Source organism: Mustela nigripes, chromosome 16 (genome assembly GCF_022355385.1).
Source record: "Mustela nigripes isolate SB6536 chromosome 16, MUSNIG.SB6536, whole genome shotgun sequence".
NCBI lineage: Eukaryota > Metazoa > Chordata > Mammalia > Carnivora > Mustelidae > Mustela > Mustela nigripes.
The window spans coordinates 3,376,664-3,401,373 of record NC_081572.1 but is presented as its reverse complement, the minus strand read 5'-3'; the positions used below and the strand labels follow the sequence as shown (position 1 = coordinate 3,401,373).

General features: G+C 62.6%; 1 protein-coding gene and 1 long non-coding RNA gene across 2 annotated transcripts in view; one reads left to right on the top strand and one right to left on the bottom strand.

Annotated features, from left to right (window-relative positions):
* DNAH17 (dynein axonemal heavy chain 17) overlaps window positions 1-24,710 on the bottom strand; it is a 91,566-nt gene that overhangs the window by 11,158 nt on the left and 55,698 nt on the right. Inside the window, exons 51-71 of the mRNA XM_059379091.1 lie at window positions 23,663-23,824; window positions 23,019-23,183; window positions 22,643-22,834; window positions 19,814-20,080; window positions 18,659-18,820; window positions 16,971-17,204; window positions 15,893-16,057; window positions 14,826-14,921; window positions 14,435-14,652; window positions 12,557-12,764; window positions 12,304-12,419; window positions 10,497-10,689; window positions 9,946-10,181; window positions 9,039-9,161; window positions 7,076-7,280; window positions 6,486-6,650; window positions 6,102-6,242; window positions 5,813-5,983; window positions 4,193-4,315; window positions 3,522-3,715; window positions 278-426 (exon numbers count right to left, since the gene is read on the bottom strand). Of these exons, the coding sequence (XP_059235074.1) occupies window positions 278-426; window positions 3,522-3,715; window positions 4,193-4,315; window positions 5,813-5,983; window positions 6,102-6,242; window positions 6,486-6,650; window positions 7,076-7,280; window positions 9,039-9,161; window positions 9,946-10,181; window positions 10,497-10,689; window positions 12,304-12,419; window positions 12,557-12,764; window positions 14,435-14,652; window positions 14,826-14,921; window positions 15,893-16,057; window positions 16,971-17,204; window positions 18,659-18,820; window positions 19,814-20,080; window positions 22,643-22,834; window positions 23,019-23,183; window positions 23,663-23,824 (3,685 nt within the window). The remainder of the gene's footprint in view (window positions 1-277; window positions 427-3,521; window positions 3,716-4,192; window positions 4,316-5,812; window positions 5,984-6,101; window positions 6,243-6,485; window positions 6,651-7,075; window positions 7,281-9,038; window positions 9,162-9,945; window positions 10,182-10,496; window positions 10,690-12,303; window positions 12,420-12,556; window positions 12,765-14,434; window positions 14,653-14,825; window positions 14,922-15,892; window positions 16,058-16,970; window positions 17,205-18,658; window positions 18,821-19,813; window positions 20,081-22,642; window positions 22,835-23,018; window positions 23,184-23,662; window positions 23,825-24,710) is intronic.
* LOC132004238 (uncharacterized) lies at window positions 7,906-8,549 on the top strand. The gene is made up of 2 exons (XR_009400469.1): window positions 7,906-8,118; window positions 8,316-8,549. It is a non-coding gene; the product is annotated as an uncharacterized LOC132004238 (long non-coding RNA).

Genomic DNA, 24,710 nt, shown 5'->3' with positions numbered 1-24,710 from the left:
GGTGAACAGCCCTACGGCGTGTGCGCTTCCGTACTGGTTTTCATTCTCAGGGCGCACACCTGACGTGGGGTCGCAGGGGCCCGGGTGCACGTGTGTCCCCCCTGCCAAGGACCTCACAGCCTGCTCTCCGCACGGCCGCCTCTCTCTCCCAGGCTTGTCCGTTTCTGTGTTTCCTCACGGGGGTGCAGGGGCGCCTCGCAGTGGCTCTGACGCGCATCCCGGGTGACAGCGGATGGGGCCGCCCCGCTCTGAGGCCCCCCTGGCCGGCTACACTTACCCAGGGCTTCCACGTCTTTGAGGGGGTCGACGCCCGGGGAAAGGATGAAGAAGATCGCCGTAGAGGGGCTGCTCTCCTCGTAGGACTTGGAGAACTCGACGCTCCGGCCCTCCACGAACTTGCTGCCCATCTTCTCCTCCACGAAGTTCCTGAGGGAGACGCGCCGGGTCAGAGCCGCAGGCGAGGGGCAGGGGTGGGCTGGGACCCCTGACAGAGGGGCCCTTTCCTTGGTGGGTTTTCTTTTGTTTTATCTCTTTAAGGAGTTTTATTTTTTTACTATTTTTAAAAAGATTTCTTTAGAGAGAGAGAGAGAGTGTGAGTGGGGGAGACGCCGTCGGGGAGAGAGAGAGAACCTCAAGCAGACTCAGCGCTGAGTGTGGAGCCCGACCCAGGGCTCGATCTCGCGACCCTGAGACCATGACCTGAGCTGAAATCAGGAGCTGGATGATTAACCAGCTGCGTCCCTTAAAGATTTTATTTTTGGCAATCTCTGCACCCAGTGTGGGGCTTGAACTCACGACCCGGAGATCAAGAGTCCCTGCTCCTCCGACTGAGCCAGCCGGGTGCCCTTTGGTGGACTTTCTTAAGCAGAGCAAGGTCTCAGGCCTGCAGGCAGCCTTTTCAGGGGCTTTCCTCTTTGGCGGGGGGGTGTGTGTCGGGGGAACGGGTGCTTCCCCACCTCTGTCCCTGGCGGGCTTTGCAATGCGCGGTTCCCTGGAGTGGCCCACGTGCCGGCGAGTGAGAGGTGGTCTCCTGTGGCCCCGTGTTCAGAGGCTCCCAGGACCACACACCTCAGTACGGCCAGAGCCCAGGGCATGTCAGGTGAGCGCGCCCAGCAGCAGGTGGCCCCGGGGCCTCCGAGCCCGCTGTACTCGGGGGAAGGGGACGGGTTTGGCGATTTCGTGTCCCACACGCTCCGTTCTGCTGTCCAGGAAGGGCCGCGGGAAGGAGCGGAACACAGATGGTTCTCGCCCACCCTGGCGCTCTCCCCCGACTGGGGGTTTGGAGGAGGAGGGAGGTTCTTGGTGAGTTCAAGGACTGCAAAGCATGGTTCATCAGAAAAATCACAGGAATTTAGATGAAAAATCTGTCTTTACAGAAGCAGCTGTGTTCCAAGCCCCAGACTTACTTTCTTGACCCTTACAAGTCCAGCGTCCATTGGGGCCCCCTCAGGGGAAGTGTGTGTGGTGTGACCGGCAGAGCCTCTCCACCTCCCCGTCACAGAGGGCCGGCTTCCCACATTCTGAGTCATTCCCGGCACCGAAATACTAAGATTCAGTGTCTTTAAAAGCAGCGAGTCAGTGTTTGACAGAACAGTGGGAGGGAAGGGCTCCTGGAGGGGCCGCCCCACACCCTCCGACTCCGTGGGGACCTCAGGGCCAGCAGGACTTCCTGGGGAGCCCCTTATCAGGATTCACTCCCCGCTCTGGCCTCCGCTGGCTTCTGTGCAGCTCCCTGAGCTGACACAGGCCCCAGGCAGGGCGGCGGGGCTGCTCCTCCCGAGGCCCTGCCCAGCCATGCTCGGTGCCGGCCTTGGGGATCGACCCGGAACGTGGAGGCTAGCATCCAGGAAGGACTTCTGCAGTGTCCCAAGTCCTGCTCTAGACGGGAATGCCGCCAGTTCCCCGTTGCTGCTGATGCCAGGCCAGGGGGTCCTTCTCTGCGGGGGGACTGATGCTGTCCAGCATGCTCCTGGTTCCCGCAGGCTCTGCCACTCTGGGCACTGAGTCCTTGGCAGAGGGGAGCTGGGGTCAGCTCCCAGCTGCTCCCCAGGAGCCCCGGGCCGTCTGTACCACAGAAGCTGCACTTTTGGGGGGAAAGGCAGTTTGCTGGCCCCCGCCTCCCTGCCCCAGGCTAATCGCTGCCGTCTCTGGGCCCGTGAGCCTCCTGGTGCCGGGGTGTGGGCCAGCTGAGGCTTTGGCACTGGGCACACACTCCGCCTCTGGTGTCTGGGGCCGCTAAGTTATTCACCGTGGACTTGAATGCCCTTGCTCTGAAGCTCCACGGCCCACACGGAATGTGGTTTCCCAGACCCTACAGACATGTCACCGAGCGGGGCTTGGGGTTGCCCCAGCAAAGCGCACAAAAGCCTGAGGTACTTCCTCCATCCAGGAGTCCTCGGGCCGTCACACGTGCGAACCCGGGTGAGGCGCCACCACGCACCGGGGGCCGTGGGCCTGGACACCCGGCCGCGCTCCGCTCCTTGGCCGATGTCCCTGCTGTGACGGCCAGGGGTCCTTCCCCTCGACCTTTCCCGAACTTAGTCCAAACTCCTTCCTGCACGGCCGGCCTCCGCAGCGGGGCTTCTCGTCGGCTTCCACTTCCTGCCGTCCTGCCCGCGCCCCCCGCCCCCACCCATGGAACCAAACGGACGTGCTCTGCGAACAGCTGGGCGTAGGTTGGGTCTCTGCTTTGTCAGCAGGGAGTTTGTTCAGGACACAGGTGTCTCTCGGGGCATCTGCTCTGGGGCAGCAAAGACCACAGAAAGGCAAAGACACTGTATTGTGTCCGAGAACGGGTGTGTCCGAGAACGGGTGCTGGGCTTGACTCGTCGTCGGCTTCGTCCTTCCTGCAGTGTCTCCTTCCTCCCTCCCTCCTGTGGCATCTCCGTCCCCTTCCTGTGGCACCTCTGTCCCTCCTTCTATGGCATCTCCATGCTCCCAGGTCAGCCTTGGGTCAGCAGGAGGGACACTCTCCCCCACTCCAGGAGAGGGTAGATGGGACATCTCAGATGTCACCGTGGGGACCGGCGCAGCGTTGTGTGAGGTCGCTGCTCCCGGAGTCTTTCTGTGGACATGACAGGCCCAAATGGAGAGTGAACAGGACGAAAGGCCACAGTGATTCATTTTCCAATTGTGCGGGGGCTCCAGGGGCGGAGAAATTATTCATAAAATCAGAACAATTCTCTCTGCAAATGAGCCTAAGCTGGCCCGAGAGTTAACTTGAAATGTAGCCACTGAGGGCATGCGGGTCCCCGGATGACGGCGACTCAACCCTCATCTGCTCCCCACTGCGTCCTGAGGGGCCCCGTGTGGCCTTACAGTCGGTGACGCCCACACTTGGAAGACAGTGTTGGCTCAGGGTTGGGGCGTCGCCCTGTTTCCCCTCACTGGTCCCTCAGGCTGGTGGGAGGAGGAGGGGCGGGGAGTGCCTGTGCGTGTGTGTGTGTGTGTGTGTGTGAGCGTGTGCACGTGTGTCCTGGCGCACCCCCTCCCCCGCCCGGCCCCTGGGGCGCCGCACTCACTTGACGGCGTACGTCATGCGGTCCGGCCGCATGCACCTGACCATGCACAGCTTCTGCAGGGCCGTTTTGTTCTTCCACTCCTTGGGGAAGATCTCCTTCTCGGGGGCTTCCGACTCCACCAGCTTCTTCCACCGCTTGGCCGACCCTTCGATGTCGCTGTCCAGGTTCTTGAACTCCTCCATCTCCGACAGGGCCTGGGGGCGGGTGGCCTCTCAGCTCCCCCCGTGCCCCCCTGTCCCGGCGCCGGGAGAGGGTGGCCACCTGGCCGGGCCCAAAAGTGAGTGGCCGGCACCCCCGAGGGCCAGGAACACAGACAGAGGGTCTAGCGTAGGCACCCGACCCCGGCCGCCCCTCCCAGGGGCTGAGGGACAGGGGCTGGGTCCATCACGGGGGCCACCGCCTTCAGGCCTTCTGACCCGAGACACAGGGGGCCCCTGAGTGCTTGGGCCTAGGTCAGAGGAACTGCCTGGACGCTGGGACCGCCGGGATTGGGGGGCGGCAGCGGTTTCGGGGCAGCCCTGGGTCCACCTGGGGCCTGTCGTGGCTCAGCTCGCAGCCAGCAAGAGCCCTCTGCACCTCGGCCCCAACTCTGGGGCCTCCCCGGGTCCCTGGATGTCTGTCTCAGCGTGAGCAGCGGGACCCGCCGCAGCAGGGAGCGTCCCGACACCAACCTTGATGCCGCCCCAGCCCTGGTGCTGCAGGAAGTCCACCGGCGACACGACCCCAGCCTTGAAAGGGAACCGCAGGAGGAAATCCAGCTCCGCTGGGTTCAGCTCTTTCTTCATGGACAAGACCTGAGGGGACGTGGGGGCCGCTCAGCGTCGGCTCACAACCGGGTGGAGGGGTGGTCAGCGGCCCCTGCAGGAGTGCAGCAGACCTTCTTGGTGATGGTCATGGTCATGGGTGCAGACGCAGGACCCACCCACAGCGTCCTCACCCCTGGAGGAAGCGCTGTCCTGCCCCTGGGTCCGGATGAAACTTCGCATCCACCTTGGTTTGGCGTGATTTTCACTTATGGCAAAATACACATGACGTCTACTATATTAACCCAATTGAAGTAGGACATTTTAGTAAGTTCGTGTGTACAGTCACCACCGCTACTTAGAACCAGAGATTTTCCATCTTCCCGAGGGGAACCCCTGAGCAGTGCCCCCTGACCCGCCACCAGCCTCTGGTGCCCCGGCTCTGGGCCCCATCTGCCTGGATCTGCCTGTTCCGCACAGTCCGTGTCTCGGGGATCCTGCCAACGTGCCTTCCCCTCTGGCTTCTGCCGAGGTTTGTGCACACCGTAGCGGGGGTCGGTCAAGCTAGGGGGTGCGGAGAAGGCGCGTCTGGCTTCTCCGCTCATCCTCTGATGGAGACCGGGGCTCCGTCCACCTTGTGGCGGGGGTGAGGAGAGCCACTAGGAGCAACCTACACAGGTCAGTTTTGGGGGGCACACACACTCTCGGGGGGGTTTTCTGGGTCATGTTCTAGGTCTCCGTCCTCGTCGCCCACCAGCTCTCAGGGCCTCCAGTGGGCTGGGTCTCGGGTCCCAGATGGACGGCAGGGGACCCGGGGCCGCTGCACACACAGGGCCCCGCGCGGCTTCCCTCGGACGCCACAGAACAAAGACTTTCGCCTGCGTCAGACTGCTGCGTGCACGTGCTCTCTTGCTCTCTCTCTCTCTCTTTTTTTTTGTGTGGAAAGAAAAATCTCTTTGGAAAATTAGGGAAAGCCTCACGCCCTCCTCTCAGCGGGGAGAAACCTCACGGAGGGGTTGCCATTCAGGGACTCGCAGATAAAAGCAGCCCTCCTCGAGCTGGACCCCGATGGGCAGTTTGGGTGCAGATGGAAAGCAGCCTTCTAGAAGCTCTCGGGAAACTAGTGTTTCTCACTATACTTGCAAGATGCCGTAAACAAAATGACCGTCGGGCTGTTTCGATTCAGGGGAACGAAAATCTGAAACATCCCAGCAGGTCCGTATGAACAGGAGGAATATTTATTCCTTTGTGTCTCTGTTTCCTTAAGAAATGGCACTTGGCATCCAGGGAGGGTAACCTCCGACGCAGACTGCTCCGCAGGCAGCATGTGAATGTAGTAGAACGATGTTTCCTCGGAAAGTTCTCCTTAACAGACCTCCCCCTCGGGGGCTCCCCTTAAAACAATGCCTCGTATCGACAAGACAGAGTCCCAAGCACATCCGGCAGTGGGGACGGGAAGGGCAGCCAACACTGCCCTGGGGACCGGCCCTCGGGCGCTGCCGGCGCTGCGGGCTGCAGAACCCCTTGGAGCGGGGAGGCCAGACGCACCTGGAAGGTGACCTGGGCCAGGAAGATGAGCTTGTCCCGCTCGAAGAGCCCGCGGGCCGTGTACATGTAGACGGAGTAGGTGATCTCGTCCGTCAGATTGACCACTCGCTGCCTGACCTCCTCGGCGGGGGCTGTCCTCTGGATGGCCTTCTCGAACACCACGTTGAAAGCCTGGGGAGGGGAGCACGGAGGCTTGCGCAGCTGGACCCCGAGGCCGCCCCACGCTGCCTGCCGGGGCTCTGTGGACGCCAGGGCCCTTTGGCCCCGGAGCCCGGCCGTGGGGCTGCACCTTGAGTGAGAACTGATAGATGGGGTTGATCTTGTTGAGGTCGTTCAGGATGAAGTAGAGCAGGGACGCCCTCGCCGCCGCCGGCCGGTAGTTCTCTCTGGCCTCGTTGATTTTAACCTCTGTGGTTTTTGCCTCTTTCACCTTAAAACAAATGGGGCTTGAGTGGGACGCGTGGGCGGACAGGGCCCGTGTGCAGTGGCCTCCCCCTGCGAGGGACTCGTGCTGGGCGGGGCCTGAGCCCCTGCTGCCGGCCCTGGCTCCTGGGGCTGGGGGACATGGGTGGCCGCGTGGCTGATCCTCCCAGCGGCCCGACTGGCTGTGCGGTGGCGGCCCCTCCGTGTGCTCTGGGGGAGCACGTTGCCGGCCCGGGAGGCAGCCTCTCACCTTCTCCTCGATCTCATTGGCCGTGTGCTTGGTGGTCTCCAGGTTCTCCACCAAGGCCGTGTCCCCCAGGAAGTTCCCCGACGCGGCTGACAGCCGAGCCAGCAGGGAGTCCTCCAGCTCCTTCAGAACAATCTTGAATTCGTTCTGGGACTTGGTGAGGTTCGCCTGTGGGAGGGACAGTGCGCCGGGAGCGCGGCTCAGCCGAGGCAGCCACGGGACGGGAGGAGCACCGCGAGGCCGACACGTGGGAGCGGGCCACCGGCAGCCACGTGGCCAGGGCGCAGGGACGGTCCAAGTCCGTGTGCGCTGACGGCCGCAGGGTCCCGCAGCTGAGACCATGCCCAGGGGACAGCTATTCAGGGCACGGCCATCCAGGCTCCACAGACGCCTCTTCTGTCTGAGAAGCAGCTGCTGGGTTTGGAGTTAGGTCCGGGAGGTCGCGGGGGAAGAGCGGCTCCTTCCGTCCCGTGGTGGGATGGGCTGAGGCACATTCAGGGAGCTGCATCGGGGCGGCCGCTGCCCCGTCAGGGGAACCTCGCGGTGACCCCAGTGGCCCGCCCTGTGCCTAGTGATGTCAGGCCCGCCCGTACCTTCAGCAGTTCTAGATCCGGGCGCTCTTTGGCCACCACCGCGGCCAAGAGCTGGTCCTCGAGCCCGTCCCTGGTGACCAGGAAGTTGATCAGGGTGCACTGGGCTTGCATCTCCGGCTTGTAGTGGGGGTTGAAGTACTTGGTGTGCAGGATGAGACGGAACTTGGGGTGGTACTCCACCTCCTTGTCGCCGATCTTGATGAACCTGGCCGTTGGGGGAGGGAAGGGTCAGGGGGCGCCGGCAGCAGCAGCACCAGCCTCCTGGTGCCCCCAGCCTCGCGCCACCACGAACCCTCCTCTGGTCACTGGGCAGGGACCGTGTCTCTTCTTGCTCTAGTCTTCCTCTAGCCTACAGCCAGGACCCTCTAGCGGCTGCACCTGCTCTCTCTCTGGCGGGTTTGTCCGTATCTTCCTGGGGGTGCTCTCAGCGCCCGCGGCCCATCGCACTCCCCCAGGAGTCGGTGCGGAAACACGCCGCCCGGACCCCACTCCAGAGTCACCAACTTCGGAGAGATGCTTCTACATTCTGGAAGCTCCCCCGGGGAGTCGGGAGAGTAGCCAGGGCCAGAAGCTGGGTCTGCCAGTCCACTGCAGGGGACCCTTCTCTCTCTCCTGCTCTTTCTGGTCAAGCCCACTTCTGGGGGCCTCTGTGATGTCACCCCTTGGGGATCCCCCCTCAGCCTCTTCTCAGAGGCTGGGACATCAGCACATTTATCAGCTACCTCTGCTCTGGGCTTCAGCACACAGCCCTGTTTTTACCAGTGGCTCAGACCTGCTCTGATGTTTCCCTTTTTAAAAAAGTTGATTGAATTTTTCTTTATATTAGAAAAGTAATGCAGGCTGAACACACCTAGCAGTGGACGGAGAAGCAGAACGAGGCACACCCACCCAGCGGGCTCTGCTGTAAGAGCAGCGCGGTCCTGCCATGGGCCGCACAGGTGAGCCCGGAGCCTGCGGCGCCCGGGGAAGGCAGCCAGACAGGAGAGGGCACAGACCCCATGACTCCCTTCTAGGACGCGTCCAGAGCAGGGAGGTCTGCGGAGGTGAGAGCATGAGGGTGGGCACCAGGGTCCCGCAGCTCAGGGAGGGCGCGGGGAGCGGGTGCGTGGGGAGCACGGGGCTCCCACGTGGGGTGGGACCTGCACAGCCCTGCGAGGGCCCCGAGGGCCACTGTGCTGGTCACTGTGAAACGGCTAATTTTTTTTTTTTTTAAAGATTTTTTTTTTAATTTATTTGTCAGAGAGAGCGTGAACACAGGCAGACAGAATGGCAGGCAGAGGGAGAAGCAGACTCCCCGCCGAGCAAGGAGCCCGATGTGGGACTCGATCCCAGGACGCTGGGATCATGACCCGAGCCGAAGGCAGCTGCTTAACCAACTGAGCCACCCAGGCGTCCCTGAAACGGCTAATTTTTATGGAAGGAAGATTTCACCTGAATAAAAAAACAGAGTACTACAGGCACAGGGTTTGTAAAACGCGTGAAAAAGAAGAACAGCTTGACCAGTGGGGCACCTGGGTGGCGCCTTCTGCTCAGGCCATGATCCCGGGGTCTTATGATCGGGTCCCGCTTTGGGCTCCCCGTTCAGTGGGGAGCCTGCTTCTCCCTCTCCTCCCTGCTGGTGCGCGCTGTGTCTCTGTCTCTGTCTCTGTCTCTCTTTCTGTGTCAGTGTCTCTTTCTCTCTCTCAAACAAATAAACAAGATCTCAGGAAGGAGAAGCATGACCATCAAGGATGGCCGCCACAGGCTATTGCGAGGAGATGCTGGCGTCGCCGATCCTGACCGGGATGCGGTCCCACAGCTTCCTGTCTCTCTGGGGACCAGGGTTTTGTCAGAGACCCTGCTGCCTACCAGGACGGCGGGGCAGTTCCCCGAACCTCCTCCCTGCGCAGAGGCCACAGCCGCCACGGAGCGTGGTCACGTGGCTCACGCAGGCTGAACTGTGAAGGTGGAACCGGAAACTCACTTTCCCTTTTTAATGGTGTTCCTGCCGAGCAGCGGGTCCAACACAGGGTCCACGGTTTCCCCAATGTTCTCGATGAGCAAGATGTCCCCTTCAGAAATGGCCTGCTCGATGATGTCCAGGTAGCTGTGGGCAGACGTGGGGCTGGGTGAGGACATGGGCCCAGAGACGGCCCCCCTGGTCGCCCCAGGAGGCAGCCCTTGGAGCGAGAAGACACTGGAAGGCAGGTGGCCGAGGGGCCAGCTGCTCTCCCCTGGGGGCCCGTGGCAGCGAAGCCCCAGCTGTTTTCTTTTTTCTTTTTTTTTTTTTTTTTTAAAGATTTTATTTATTTATTTGTCAGAGAGCGCGAGCGAAAGTGAGCACAGGCAGATAGAGTGGAAGGCAGAGTCAGAGGGAGAAGCAGGCTCCCTGCGGAGCAAGGAGCCCGATGTGGGACTCGATCCCAGGACGCTGGGATCATGACCTGAGCCGAAGGCAGCTGCTTAACCAACTGAGCCACCCAGGCGTCCCGTCCCCAGCTGTTTTCACACCTGTGTCTGGTCCCAGGTCCCCCATCCGCCAGAAAGGCACATGGTGTGACCTTAGTGACCACCTGTGATGAGGAAATGTGTCCACTGGAGACGAGAAATGAGAAAACAGCCTGCCTGAAGCCTTGTGGCCGGCAGGTGGCCGGGTGGGCCTTGAGCCTGGGTGAGCGTCCCCTTCCCGGAGCGGCAGCAGGTGGTAAGGGAGGGGCAGAGAGGAGCCCCGAGGCTCCTTCTTTCCTGCTGGCTCTGTTCCCCAAGACCAGATAACGGAGAACCTGCGCACGGGCCAGGATCTGTGGGTAACGACCCCGCCATCCAACCCCCCCAGTGTGTGCGCAAACCCGAAAGCCCCCAGCCCGCCCGCGCCGGCCGCTGGCCCGCACCTCTTCTGGCCCAGGCGGATGGCCCTCAGCTCGCTGCCATACTTGTTCCTGATCCACTTGACGCCCTGCAGCTGCGCGTCCACGACGAGGGGCCAGCGCTCCGTGTTGCACAGAATCGTGGCATTCTCAGTGGACATGCGGTCGCTGGGGAGGCCCTGGTTGTTCCAAGTGGCCACGTCTGCGTCATCCGTCAGCAGGCTCAGGGGGTCCAGACCTTCCGTGATGGGGATGGGGACCTGCCCGGCAGAAGTGCTGGGTCTCAGGCCTGGTGGCTGATGTGGCCTCGCTTACGACTCCATGGGAAACGGCTCTCCAGGCGACACGGCGGGACCGTGGTGAGTTAGACCACGGATGAGCCACGTGGCCTGGAAGACCAGCTCTCCCACCGCCCTGACAGAACGTCTTGGGACCCGCCGGGAAGGGCATCCGCCTCAGCCAAGCTGGGTCACAGTTTAAACCCGCAGTGACCAGAACGTCCGTGTGGGGGACCCCCTCCCCGCCCAGGGACCTCCCCAGAATTCCCGACTGATGAATGTAACCGAACCACTTACCTTTAGCTGATGTATATAAGGAACCCAGAACTTCTCCATCAGCTCGTTTCGGTATTTCTTGGTGAAGTAGCCCACGTAGGAGACGAAGGCAGAAATCAGCAGCACGTCCCCGCACAGGGTGACCCCCTGGCTTTTGAAGTTCTTCACCGATTCAGCCCAGCGCACGTTCTCCGACGCTAAGCCACCTACCAGCCTAAATGTGAGCACGTGGTCGGGGGGGGGTCACAGGAACGTGGGGTGTCACAGGAACGCGGGGGACACAGCCACCGACCCCCACCCCTCAGTGCAGGGCATCTGCCATTGCACGTCCTGCCCTCGGTCCGTGCCTCAACAGTGGAAATGCTCTGGGGGAGATTTTGGGAATCACTGCCTTAGGGAAGCAGAGCAAGTGCTTTCTGGGGGCACCTGGGACCTGAGCTCCCCTGCCCCGGCCCCCTGCACTGGTGTCACCTCTGTGCTGATCTTATCTGAACGTTTTCCCCGAACACTAAAGCTGCCGCCAGGATGGCACTGAGCTCAGGCTTCGGCTAGTGGGAGGTCTCGGTGGAGGTGGAGTCTGGCCCCAGTGGGCATGGGACAGCGTGGAATCCAGAGGGGCCCTGGCCCCATGTGGAGCGGGTCCTGCAGCGTGGGCTTCGTGTGGCTTGGGCCACCAGCCTGAAAACTGGCCCCCGGCCCCAGACGTGACATCACGTCTGCGACAATCATAGAAAACACAGGTTGCCTGATTAGGCCCACGGAGGTCTGTCTTCGGCGTCACCCAAGGAGCCCTTGCTTCCCAAAGACCAAAGACTGCTCTGCTTTTCTTGGCTACGGTCAAGTCCCTCAAACCCAGGATGACATCCACACCCTGCTGGAGGCCATTCTCCTGCAGCCTGGCGACCTCCCAGGGTCCGCTTGTGCACGGACGACACCCCTGTCGGCAGTTGCCGGCCCACCGGGTGGGAGAACGTTTGACCAGAAGACCTGCCGCCCCATGACCGCCTCCCCCGGCGGATCTGTGCCACTTTCAAACACACAAAAAGAAGCTGTGAAGCCTGCTGTGCTGTCCACACGTGGCTGGTCCACACCCAAGGCCTGGGAGGTATGGCCCGACACGGGCACGGGGATTTGCAGGACTCAGAGTGGACACGCACACGAGCCCTCCCAGCGATGGTTCTAGTGATCACACATTGAAAGGGTCGCGCGTGGGGTTTAGCAAGATATATCATCCGGACCGGTTTCATCTTTGGGCGGTGCTATGGGGGCAACGGGAAGATGCAGACCGATGGGGGCGGCTCGAGCAGCGGGGCCAGCGCTGCTCCGGAGTCCACGGGCGTCGGCAGACACGGAGGGCCGCGAGAGCAGAGGCCCCGAGAGGTTGCACCAACACCACGGCATGGTGGACGCGGGCCCGAGGGGAATCTGCCCGAGCGGGCCCCTGTGGACGCTGCCTCCCAGGCAGGTTGGGGCAGGTCTGGGTTGGGGGGTTCTGTGCAGCCAGGGGTCTGGGATGCACAGGGGCCCACCACGGGGGGCTTCCTGCTCCTAGAGGCGGAGACACTGGCTGATAGTGGGTTTGTTCTCACGACCTGTGCAGGCAGGGGCGCGGCTGTCCCCCTGCCCCGGGGTCTGTCCTCATGACTTTGTGCAGGCAGGGGTGCTGCTGTCCCCTGCCCCAGGCCTGTCCTCAGGACTTTGTGCAGACTGAGGCACTGCTGTCCCCCTGCCCCAGGGCCATTCCTCCTCCTCCAGAGGCTGTTCTGCAGGCCCGACCTTTCCAAGGGACCCAGGAGACAGGAAGGTGCTGCAGGACGGAGTGAGCTACCTGTTGGCCAGCGAGATCACCCTGTTGGTGGCGTCGGCCTCCTGCTGGCACTTGATCTTCTCTGCTGTGGCCTTCTCAAAGGCCGATGTGAGGTTGCTCAGGTTGGCATTGAGTTCCTGGGAAAACACAGAGAGGCCCAGGCGTGGGGCGGCATGGGGCGTTCCAGCTCCCGTGGGAGCAAGCGCAGCGGGGCCCATGGCTGCCTAGTAGCCCGCGGCGCCGGCCGTCCTCGTGCGGGCAAGTGGACACTCACCGCGATCTTGTTCTTGATGCGCGAGAGCTTCTCCTGCGCCTCGGCCAGCTCCGCATTGGCCTCCTCCAGGGCCTGCCGCTTGGGGGCCACGTCGCAGTACACCTCGTAGAAGCGGACGATGTTGATGCACCAGGAGCACAGCCCCGCGGCCGCCGTGGACTTGGAGCGGATGAACTCGGGGTCGAAGGTCGGGTTGCCTTGGTAGGGCCTGCGGAGGGAACGGCGGGCGCTGGTCCGCGGTTCTGACTGCTGGTCACCGGGAGTTCCCAGGGCAGCACCGCGAATCGGGTTTTTTTTGGGGGGGGGGGGCGCTATCTTCAAGATGGAGAAAAGAACGAAGCACAGATTCTGGTCCCAGAAGCAGAATTTGAGGTATGGAGGGAAGAGGCCCGAGGAGGGGAATCAGCATTCCCTGTCCTCTCTGTTGTGGAGGTTTCTCTAGCCGGCCCGGTTTCCATTCTTCAGAAATCCCACCCGTAAGCAAGGAACCCGGGGTTCGGAGGGGCTCGGCAACTTGCCCCGAGTCCTGTGGACAGGAAGCGGTAGTTCTCCTGTGTGGGGCCGCGGGTCAGGTGCTGTCCCCAGAGCTTCCCAAACGGGAGTCCTGGAGCCCACCCCGCCGCGGCACGCCTCGCCGCCCCAGGTCACTCGGGCGTGACAGACCCAGAGAGGCCGAGCGTGTCTCCCAGCGTGACCCAGCCGGAGAGGCTGGCCTGCACCCGGGGCCCGCGCCCCAGGGACCCCCGCCCCCACCACAGTGCTGCCTCTGCTTCCCCGGGCGCCACGGCCCCCGTGTGCCGAGGAAATATGCCCGGAGATGCGCTTTCGATCCTCTGGAAACCAGTATTTTAAAAAATGACAGCAGCGTCGTGAAGCCCAGCAAACCGTGCTGTCTGCAGAAAGAACTTGTAATGAGTGATTCTAGTACTGAGACAGGGACTTGCAGGGCTCTGGGGTCGGGTCGGGAGCGCGGCCGATCACCTCCTCCCTCTGCTTTGCGTCACACTTGCTTTAGGTGGATGTCAAAACGGGTTTGCCTCTTTCAACACGTGTCAGACCCGTGGGGGTGGCTGTCCGGGAGCCGGCAGGGTCTACCGTGCAGGCAACATTGTTCTCGTCCCCCAGGTCAGCCAGACGCCGGCCCGACAGTCACGGTGTACACGCGGTACCATTTCAGCTGCGCAGAGACCCACCCAGCCAGGTGGCCTCTCGGCGGGAGGCCTCGGGTTTGTCTAGTCTTGTCCCATGTCCACCCCGCAGCAGCCCCGCCCACCGACCGGCTGCCCGAGTCCCTCCGGACGTGGTGCGTGCACTTTGACAGCAACGGAAAGAAGAAACCACGCCCGACAGAGCCTGGGCCAGCAGGCGCTCACGGCCCATGTGTGTGCACACATGTATGTCCACAGCACTGTGTGTGTGCAGGGGTGTGTGTGCGTCATGTGAGCCCCTGTGCACAACTGCCCTTCCCTCGGGGAGCCTTGGAGGCCTTTCCCGTGCGCCTATGGGCCCGCACCTCCTGGCGTCCTAATGGCTGCGTGTGGGGTTGCTGGATGCTCCCATGTGCCCTACGGGGATGGGGTTGTCCACCCCGATCCTTCGGGTGGGGGATGCGGGGGGTAAAGAGGTGCCTGGGGAACTGGGGCCACGCTTCACCTAGACACCCGGACTCTGGGGCGGTCAGAGCTCCCCAGGCTGCCGCCACCTGCCATTTCTGGGGTCCCATCTTGCTCCCCTGCCTGCCCTGGCAAGCACCGGCTGCCCTTTGAAACAGGCCGCCGGCTGGTGCGGGCCAGGGACCGTGCAGAACCTGGATGCCCCACTCTCCCTGCAGAGCCAGCAGCCAGCTGAAGCCGGCACCGTGGCCCGGCCTGGACTCACTTAAAAGCCTTCAGACAGGCCTCGGGGATGTGCTCTTTGTCGAACTTCTTCAGGGAGTCCAGGAAGGTGTCCACTTTGCCCATCATGATTTTCGCGGCTTTCCAGCTCTTGTCCTTGGGGATCTTGCCCCCGGGCGCCGTCAGGATCATGACGGCAGCCGTGACGTTGACCACGGCGTCCGGCGGGGACCCGAAGGACTTCAGCTCTGTCAGGTTGTTCTGGAAACAACAGGTGGCCGCTGAGAGGGGATGTAGCCCTGCATGCCAGGCCCCAGGCCCCCTGGCCCCCGTGGGAAGCAGCGGCCACGTGCCCGGACTCCACGGTATTCTCCCCCGCCCCCGCCCCACCCCCGCCATGACCCCGTCCCGTTTCTTTCTTTTCTGGTCCTCACCTTATTCAGAGTGTCGAGAGCTTCCTGCGCGGCCAGCAGGGCCGGCTCCGCCTTGGCCAGGTCTGTTTCACAAGCCTTTTGTTTCTCTGTGACATTCTGGAAGGAAGCCACGCAGGAAAGATCAGCGCAGGGTGGGCAAGTGTGTGCACGTGTGCGTGTGCGTGTACTGGAGCCCTCGGTGGCGGCGATGGAGCATCGGTGGGAGAGAGGAGGGCAGCCTCCCCCCGCCCCCCCGAAGCCCAGGCACGGAGGTGACCCCCGTGACGGAGCAGGGCTGGGCTCCGTGCTCCCCTTCCTGCCTGCGCGGGGCCCACCCCCCGCCTTCCTGCTCCCTGCCCCACCCCCGCACTCAGGCTGGAAGAAGCTTTGCGGGGCCGCAGCCTTGGGATTCTGGAACGGGAACTGGTGCTTGCAGGCTCCAGCTTCTGGGATTGGGGGGAAGACCCGGGGCCACGTGCTATCGGCTCTGAGGCCTTCACTGTGCAATCTGTCCGAAAATGGACCATTTTGGAGGTAGAGCCCCCTCTCCCTGGTAGGAAGTGAGGGCATCTTTGTGTGTGCCCTCCTTGGGTCCCGAAGGACCCTCTGAGCCTCTGAGCCCCATGCACAGAGCCGTTGGTTCTCTCAGGAAGAAGAGCTTCGGTGATGGTGGCCTTGCTGTGCTCGGAGGAGGGAGGACAGAGGGACAGGGTCTCAGCAAAGCACCGTGTGAAGGGTCCCTCCAGCCCCCACTCTAAGGACAGTTTGGGGCACAACTACAGGAACGGGCCCAGAAGGTGTGGGACTCGGCCAGCTTCTTCCCTGGAGTCCCCCCCACCCCCCAGCCCCCGAGGGGAGGCACTTCTGGACGCAGGGGTTGGAGAGAGACGGGCACCAGATGTGAACAGCTGCGTGCGGCCGCAGAGGTCACAGTCTGGTCGTGGACGTGGGTCCCGGCTCAGATCCCGCCTCTGCCTGCCGCTGGCCGGCTCGACCGCCCCGGGCCCGGAGGCGGTGCCGGGCGCCCAGTGGGGGAGGCCGGGCCGGCAGAGCCGCGCCGACGCTGGCGGCCGGGCTTGTCGGCGCACCTTGTTGATGACCTCCACCTTGGCCTCCTCCTCGTCGGCGATGGCTTTCTCCTTGCTCACTTTCTCGGTTTCCACGCCCACCACGTGGATCAGCTTGTCTGCGTTCTCGTTCTTCTGCTTGAGCTCGGCCTCCTGGATCGCCAGCGTGGCTTTTAAATCATCCACCTGGGGGAGGGACACCCAGCGACGGCGGGCGTTGGCCCCGGCAGCCGAGCCCAGGCTGGTGGGGCGGCGCCGAAAGCTCGGGCCGGGGGCCGTGCCGGCCGTGGCCGTGCCAGGAGGGAGGGAGTGCGGGTAAGGAGACACGGCGTGAGCTCTGCCGCCCCATTCTTGATGGTTTCTCCCGCAAGGACGCCCCTCATTCACCAGAACAGGACTGTGTCTGGAAGGTTCATCTGGGGGCAAGCAGCGGCCTGCTTGGCCGGGCTTCTCCCTGTTCCTTTCCGCGAGAGCTGTCTGGACGGGAGTGCTCCTGCTGGGCCCCTGCAAGCTCCGTCTTCCTGGGACACCCCCTACCGTCCTCGCCACTGCACGCCCCAGGGGTGGCCTTGACCCTTGCCACGCTGCCTGCGGCAGGGGCACGCCGGCCTGGCTGTGATTCGTGGGCTCAGTCTCTCTGGGGGCAGAGCCGGGGCAGGCCCAGCTGTGCGGGGTCACGCCTGGGCAGGGGCATGGGGTGGGGGGGCTGTTTTGCAGGCTCCCTTGGGGACACCAACAGTGGGCAGGGATGGTGATGGGGCCGGGGCTGCACACGCAGGAGCTCCTAAAGCCAGGAAGAAAACTGGGTGGCAAAAGCCTTTCCACCAGGGCACCACAGCGTGCAAGGCATCTGGGAGTGAGCGCGTGGTCACGGACACTCTTGACCCGATAGGCAGATCCCCCTGGACTTGGGCCCCCACGTAAAAGCACCCAACACAATGACGTCAGCATTGCCAAAGTGCGGTGAACCCGTTTTCTATAGTGAGGCCCACGTGTTCTCTGTGATTTGGGAATGGCACTTTCTTCAAGGCGGGAGTCTGGTTTCTCTCCCTTGGGAGGAGGTTCTGGGACCTGCCAGCGGGGCCCCTGCCGTCCCTACCTGGGACGCGGTGCTCTGCAGCTTCATCAGGCCATTCTCCAGCCTCTCGATCCTGGCCACCAGCTCCGTTCTCTTCTTGGCCAGCAGGTTCTGGTACAGTTTGATCTGCTCCAGGAAGGTTTTGGGTGTGGTGTAGTTGTAGCGCCTCTCCGTGGCCAGGTACGCCTTGGACATCTCGTTGACCGTCGTGTGCACGTAGGCCATGAAGAGGCTGATGGAGGCCTTGACTTCTGGCTACAAAGGAGAGACGAGCCCGTTGGTTCCCTGTTCCCTGGTGGGAGCGACCCCACTCCTGCTGGTAGGGGGGGTGTGGGGGAGGAGGCTGCTGGGCACCGCGATTCAGCAAGGCGGGGTTTCCCTCCCTCGCCGGGACCTCGCTAAACCAAGACAGCAGTGCCCGCAGAGGCAGCCCGGGGCGCTGGTGACCGTGTTCCAGCCCGTGCCTGGCTAAGCGCCAGGGACAGGAACAAGGCGCTATTCCTGTGATCGTCTCTCCCTGACTCACCCTCTTGCGACCCTGGGGAAGTGCAGGGCCAGACAGCACATTCGAGCCACCCAGCCCAGCGTTTCCTGAGCTGCGTCCTGGGGTTCAGCAGCTTCCTTCCTAGCTCGGGGTCATCCGGGCTGCCCCACCTGCCTACGGACTGTGTCGCAGGAACCGTCCAAGTGACACCAACCGTCACTGGAGTTGAGTTGGGGATGTGTTCATCCAGCGCCTGCCTCTTCTTGGGCATCGACCCTGTGGCTCTGCCTGGTGCCAGCAGTGAGGCCATGCCCCGATCTTCGAAGGCCGCTGTCTCGGGAGCTGGACACCCACGTCTGTGCCCACGCCCCGCCCCGCCCCCGGTGAAACGTGGGAAAGGCAGTGTTCCCAGGAACGGCCCGTCCCGAGCGTGGGCACTGCAGCCATGACAAGCACGGGGTTTTACCCTCCTCTACAACTAGGGGGAAACATTCATTTCGGGTTTATTTTATCTGACTTCATAACCAATATGTGTTCACTGTCAGTAAAACGCAATAACCAAGTCTGAGGTATCGCGGGACTGCTCGTCCGTCCCATGGGCTGGCTCAGAGTTTACCGACCATCTCAAGGCCGGCGATGAGCTCCAGCAGGGAACGGGGGCACCACCTTCCGACGGAGGAAACCCCTGGTACCCATCATACTTGTCCCGGCCTGTAACAGGGGCGGGACGCAGGGGATGGGGGTGCCCGAGCGGAGCCGGGTTGGAGCCCGCGCAGGAGGACATTGGTGCTCCCAGCAGCCCTGATCAGGGGCTGTGCTTGAAGCCTGCCGTGCTCCGTCTGTTGGGACACGGTGTCGGCCCTCCTGACGCGGCCGGGATGGGGCTGGGCAGTGGCCGTGGGGGCGGGGCACCCGCCTGGTTGAGATGGGTGTCCCCGGCCCTGAAACCCACACCAAGCAGCTTGTCTTTGTTCACAGTTTTGTTCACTGGGTGTTATTCAGCATTAGCTGTGATTTTTCAGTATTGCATTCAGACATCACTGGTCTTGGTTCCCGAGGTCACAGCTGCCCCTCCCCCTCTTAAATTTTGCACCAGGCCGGCTCAACCTTCCCCTGGGCCCCGGAGGCAGAGGGGGTGGGGTCCTGCAGACCCTCCGTCCCCTGCCCTCCCCTCCCCTGGGGAACCCCAGCACTGAGCACGGAGGCCGCCGGCAGAGTGACTCACCTGAATGCCCTCGGTCTCGTTGAGGAAGCGCGTGCTCACGGACACCAGGGCGTCTTCCGGCCACTCGTGGAACCAGTTGATGGCCGTGCAGTTGACGACGGCAGGGAATTTCCTTGCCCGCACGCGCAGGACGGAGCCCACGGGGGAGAAACACAGGATCACCTGGAGACGGGGTGCAGAGGAGCCGCTCATGGGGACGGGGATGCTGGGGGCCAGGCTCCCTGGGGCAGGGAGCTCCCTCCGGAGCGCGTCCTGCTCTGGGTTTCCGTCACAGCCGGTGAATGTTCCACTGACTCCACGGCCCTCGCGAGGCACGGGGGAGTGCAGGGGGCGCCAAGCCTTCTGACATGGGCCCGGGCGGAGAGAGAGGTGGGGGGGGGGGCAGAGTGGGCAGATGAGGCCCGAGGACAGGGAGGGGTACCGTCCCCTCAGCAGGGCCAGTTCCCCGGGACACAGAGCCTCCTCCAGGCCCCCAAGATGGGGACTCATCCCCAGACAGCCTGGGACTCACTCCCTGGGGCCCCAGCTGCAGACAGTGCTGAGGGCACATGGGCCCAGGCAGCCCTTTGTGCCGGCCAGGTAATAGCCTCGGCCACACGAGCCCCTCCGTGTCCTGCAGCCCCTTCTTCCCGGGTGGCGAAGCTGGCTTGCTGGAGGCGGCCGTTCCGCGGACGAAGGGCCAGGCCCCGGAGGAGGAGCCGGGCACATGGCGCACCCATCAGGGTCTCCTTCAGCCCCCGAACCGTAGCCACCAGTGGGACTGCGTAACCCAGACGGGGGAGCTGGAGAGGAAACCTGCTTTGTTTGCATCGAGCCGGAGTGATGGTAGCCAGCAGGTTCTAGAAGAGCTATGGGGGGTGGACCCTCCCAGGGGCAGCACCATCGGTCGGGGGCAGCTGCACCTACCGGACCCTGACGAGAAGGGAGAAAAGGACCCAGAGTGCCCTCAGTCTGATGGGGGTACTGGTGGGGTGCCTGAAGGGGTAGGTGGACCCAGTTTCCCTGAGAAGGTGTGCCTGCTCACCTACTCAACCTCGTGTGTGCGGGGCGTGCGTGTACAAACACTTCGGACAGCCCACGGGCTGGAGGATGGATGCGAGCCCCGCGCTGGGCCCGGGGACGGTCCCCGGACGCCGTGAGGACGGGGACTCTTACCTTAAGCTGCTTGCGCACTTTCTCGATGAAGAATTTCCAGCACGTCTCCCGCGTGTCGGTCATGCCGAGGGCCTTCACCTGCGGCCGCATGGAGGAGATGATGTTCTCCACCTCGTCCTCCACGAACAGCCCCGGGATCTCCCCCGAGGCCAGCAGGTCATTGATCAGCACCAGGAACTGCTCCTCGGCCACCTGCGAGTCTGTCATCAGGAACACGGAGGGGACGTTCTTCACCGCCGACTTCACGTACTGCGCGCTCAGGTCGACCTGGACCCAAGCAGGACACGGTCACAGCGGTAAGTCGTGCGTCAGGTCCGTTTCACCACCAAGAAAGAAGGAAAGACCCACAAAACCTCGGAGATCCTAAAGGAGGTCTCTGCTCCGAGCAGTCCCTACGCGAGGCCTATCCTGTCCCTAGTAGGATTGAAAGCAGCAGCTCATGGACGGTTGCGCGGTCGTGCGGGAGGATACGGGGTACATGAAGGAGAGCAGCAGGAAGGGAAAAAGAGAAGTGCGCACACAGTGGCTTGGAGGGTGGCTGTTCTGCAGGACGCACGCACGCACACAGGACGCACCCGCGCACACAAGCCGCTCGCAGGTTTGCACGCAGAACCTACGCGGGGCTTGACGACGTGCTCTCCGGGAAGTCTGGTTTTCCGTAAGCCCCGTGGGCCGTGTTTGTTTTCCCCTTGCCCAGCCCCGGAGTCCCACCTTCCTAGGCTGTGGGCCGTCCGGTGTCTCTACCTCCCCCCTCCCAGTGCCTCCCAACCCCCCAACATGTCCTTCCTCCCCCCCACCCCGACTCCTTAGACACCCCCGTATGCGGAGCCGTGTTCGTGACCCGCATTCCTCCTGGCGCTTGTGACCCGGCGGCCCTCGGCGCCCAGCGCGGTTCTGTCCCATCCTCGTTTCCTGCCGGGCGGGGCGGGAGGGGACACCACCCTGCCGGTCCCCACTCCCCATAGCACCTGCTTGAGAAGGAAGAGGTCAGGGGTCGCCGGCATCTGGGCATGTCTGGGGTTGGCAGTGATGGGGGTGGGGCACGAGCTCCTGTTTCTGGCCAGGAGGTCCCCAGAGCTGCTTATTAGAAGGGGGAAAGTGCAGGGTGCAGGGCCCCCAGCCAAGCCCGCCTCCCACTCCCTCCTGCGCAGGCAGAGCCCTCCCGCCACCCCTGGACTCCAGCCTCTCCCACCCCCTCACTATACTCTGCTGTCCCAGCCTTCATGGGCTCACTGGGTTTTTCCACTTCTCCCTACTGGTCCTCAAACCGCCCTCCACTTGGTTCTGGGATCTCCCAGGTCCTGGTCCTCTCTGCTCAACCACGTGACGGCCCCTCGTTTCCTGGGGACCAAGTCCCGGATGTTCCCCATGGCTCGCAGGGTCCCTCGAGGGCGGTTCCTGACCCCTTCCTGCCACATCCCTAACCTGCAGTGGGCACCCACAGCGCGTGCGGTGGACAGGATACCAAGGTCACGCCCCGGACAGCGCGGGGCAAGGCCCGCTGGCCCACCCTGCCTCCCTCCTTCCTTCCGAGCCCACACCCGCTGCTCCGTCAAGGACAGGGAACCGTTAGCACAAAACGGCTCCGTGGGGTACTGAGGTCAGGCCTCGGCGTGCTCTTCTATGAGCAGAATAACACCACTCAGACTCAACAATGCTCACCACCGGCCCTAGAGGGACGAGCCGGGAACAGCATCTGCGCAGGGACAGAGCATAGGGCCAGACGCAGTCTTAACAGTAGCCCAACACCATCTGGTTAGTAGACGAGAAACTTCCCAGCCGAGAAAACCCCGTGAGATGACACAGCCCAGGTGTAAGGATCCTGGTTGGCCTTGAGTGCCTTCGGGATACCAGCGGGAATGATGCTGGTCGGCCAAGCGGGCCTATCCCGGCCAGGAGGCAGCGTCTGGGAGAGAGAGCCCCCACGTAGCAAGACCTTTCCCTTAAGGCAGGGACTTAAAAAACGCATTGGCTAGTCCTGTGTTAGGAAGAGCAGAATCTTCTGGGCACAATGACACCCAGAGACAGATGCTGGTCTGGAGGCTGTGGTCCCCGGCCCAGCCCACCTGGGTTGCCGGCAGGCTGTCATCCCTACTGTACTTCCCGGGATCTCCGCCAGCAGACCACCTCCTCTGCAGAGGACCCGGGAAGCTGTGCTCTAGTGGACTCCAGATCACCCCGCCGAACCTGCCCGCCCACGATGGGGACGGTCCTGCCGACTCTGGCACCGTCCTGGCCCGCGGCAGTGGCCCGGGCCCTGATGCAGAGAGACAGGCCCCTGGAATGGGGTCGAATCAATACCTGCGCCAATCTGAAACGCTAAAGTGATTTGTTCTGGGCTAATCATGTTTGACAAGCACACAGTTCCCTGACAGAGCAAATTTTCGGGGAAAAAAAAATCAATAAAAAGCCTTGGCGGCATACCTTGGGGACGGGAGACCTGTTTACGCTAATGTTTACTTATTAATTCAAAAAGCAGCCTTCCCGAATCCAAGTTTGTGGTTAGAGACCCAGTAACAGCCCTGAATTACTTAATCTGGCCAATGGGGCATGGCACAGGACCGCCCAGGAACCGGGGACGGGAACCGGGGCCTTCACTTTCGTCCGGGCTGCCTCCGCAGACTCGCGCCCAGCAGGAACGGACACCACGTGTCCCCTCACCTTTGCCACCTGGGCGTGGGCACCGGCCAACGTGTGTCCTGGCCCTTCTTTTGTATGAGGACCCCGCAGTGATGTGCACTTTCTGTGCGCGGGTGGCGCGAGTGGTGAGATTTCTGCGCCCCTCCCCGCCCCCCAGCCAAGGGCAGCTTGTCGAAAGCCGCGGCTCACCTTGAGGTCTGGGATCCCGTAGCCCTTCTTGAGGGTGATCTGGAAGACCTCCAGCGCGCTGATGTAGGCGGCCAGGCGCGAGAGGCTCTGCTTGCCGCTGCCGCCCACGCCCACCAGCAGGGCGTTCCCGCGGGGCAGCTCCAGGATACGGTTGATCCGGCAGATGTGAGCCACCGCGTCTTCGAACAGCACCTGTGGGGGCCGGAGAGAAGCCTCGGCTGCCCTCCCGCGCACAGACCCTCCTCCCAGCCCGGGGCCGTGCTGGCGGCGAGTCACGCGGCCCCAGAGCGCCAGGAAGGTGCTCCTAATGAGACAGGACGGGAGACCCGGGTCCCCCCCGGCCCGTCGCCGGGGCTGTCCGCTCAGCACTACTCACCAAGTTCATGGCTGCGTTGACTTCGTTGTAACTGTCCAGGACCTCTACCAGGAGCTTGTTCAGATGAGCCACATTGGTTACCGGCAGGTATTTGGGCTCCCCGATCCCGTGAGAAAAGTGGCAGAAGAGATTTGGTTTGGCAAAAAGGAGCTCGTCGCCAAGATCCTAGAGATAAGCGGGAGGCGCACCTGTTGCTGGCCACCACGGGCACGCAGGTCGTTAGTGGCAGCCCTGGTGCACTTTGGGCTCAGGATGCCGGGGCAAGTCTTCATGGGCCCAAGCCACTGGAGGTCGGGCTCTGCTACCCGCAGTCCCAGGCATCAGGAGTGCCCATCGCATCAGGAGGAAGATAAGAATCTGCCAAGAGAGCCCGGAACACACCAGCAGAGCACACGGACCCAGCCAGCTCTTTCTCTACCCCAAATGGACAGATGGAGGCCATCACAGCCTCACCTACGGAGGAGTCAGTCCTTGCTCCCTCAGACCTACACTCACGTGACAGTCATTTCTGGGGACCCAGTGTGGACCTCCCCATCCTCCTGTGGGGGCCCTTCCAAGAGGACTGGCCTTCTCGTTGACCCCAGGTACTCTGTCCTCTGGGAGCCTCTCTGGGCTCATCAGAGGGACTTGGTGGCTTGACTCACATCAAAGAACTTCTTGGTGGACGCGATGGTGACCCTGCGCAGTGTTTCCTGGTCTTTCTCGTCAACCATTTTGTCTCCGTACACTCGCTCAGCTTCATGCAGCCAGAGGCGGACCAGGTCGAGCGGTGTTCTCAGGATCTCCAGGGTGGAAAACAAGATTCCCTGTCCCAGACACAGGTGGTCAGCGACTTTAGCTGCGCTACGAAGGCCAGCCAAGGGCTGTTCAAGAGGGTGGCCGCTTGCCCAGACAGCGATCTGTCAAGCCAAGGAAGCCACCGCTGGCCAAGCCCATGCACATCCTGGAGGCTGGAGGGTGTGTCGTGCGGAGGGGTGTGGGGGAGGGGGTTCTCATGAGACAGAACCAGGGGATTCCTTCTCTAAGAGGAGGGATAGTAGACAAGGGGCAAGGGAGTGTGACCACGGCGGGAAGCCAGACCCAGTGGGTTCCCAGTTGGGGCTCCGCAGCCAGCCTGCCCATGTCCAGTCCTGGCTCAGCCTTTACTGAGCAAGTGCCCCGGACACATTCAGTGCGTTCTTATGGAGGCTCTGCCATTTTCCAGGCCCTCTCTGGGACTCTGGGCTCACAGCAACAAGGGAGGCCCTGCCTTCATGGAGCCGAGATTCTAGTGGGAAATGCAAGCAGGCAAGGGTAGTTATGCACTGGGACGTGGGCTGCGGTTGACATAAACCGGGGCAGTCAGGCAGCAAAGGGATGAGGAGGGGCCTCTAGCCGGCCTGACATTTGAGGTGAGCATGCCTTAACCTCCTGGAGTCTTAGACCCCCCTTCTGTAACATGGGGGTGTAGGAGCATGTGACATGTATTTTGGAGGAGAATATGGGTGTATAAGTGGCCAAACCTGGTGCCTGGCTCAGACTAAACAGTAAGAGAAAACATCATTGCTGTCACCACCACCACCATCACTACCATCACCACCACCACCAAAGCCAGCACCACCATCACCATCACCACCAATACCACCACCATCACCACCACCATCACCACCATCACCACCAAAGCCAGCACCACCATCACCATCACCACCACCA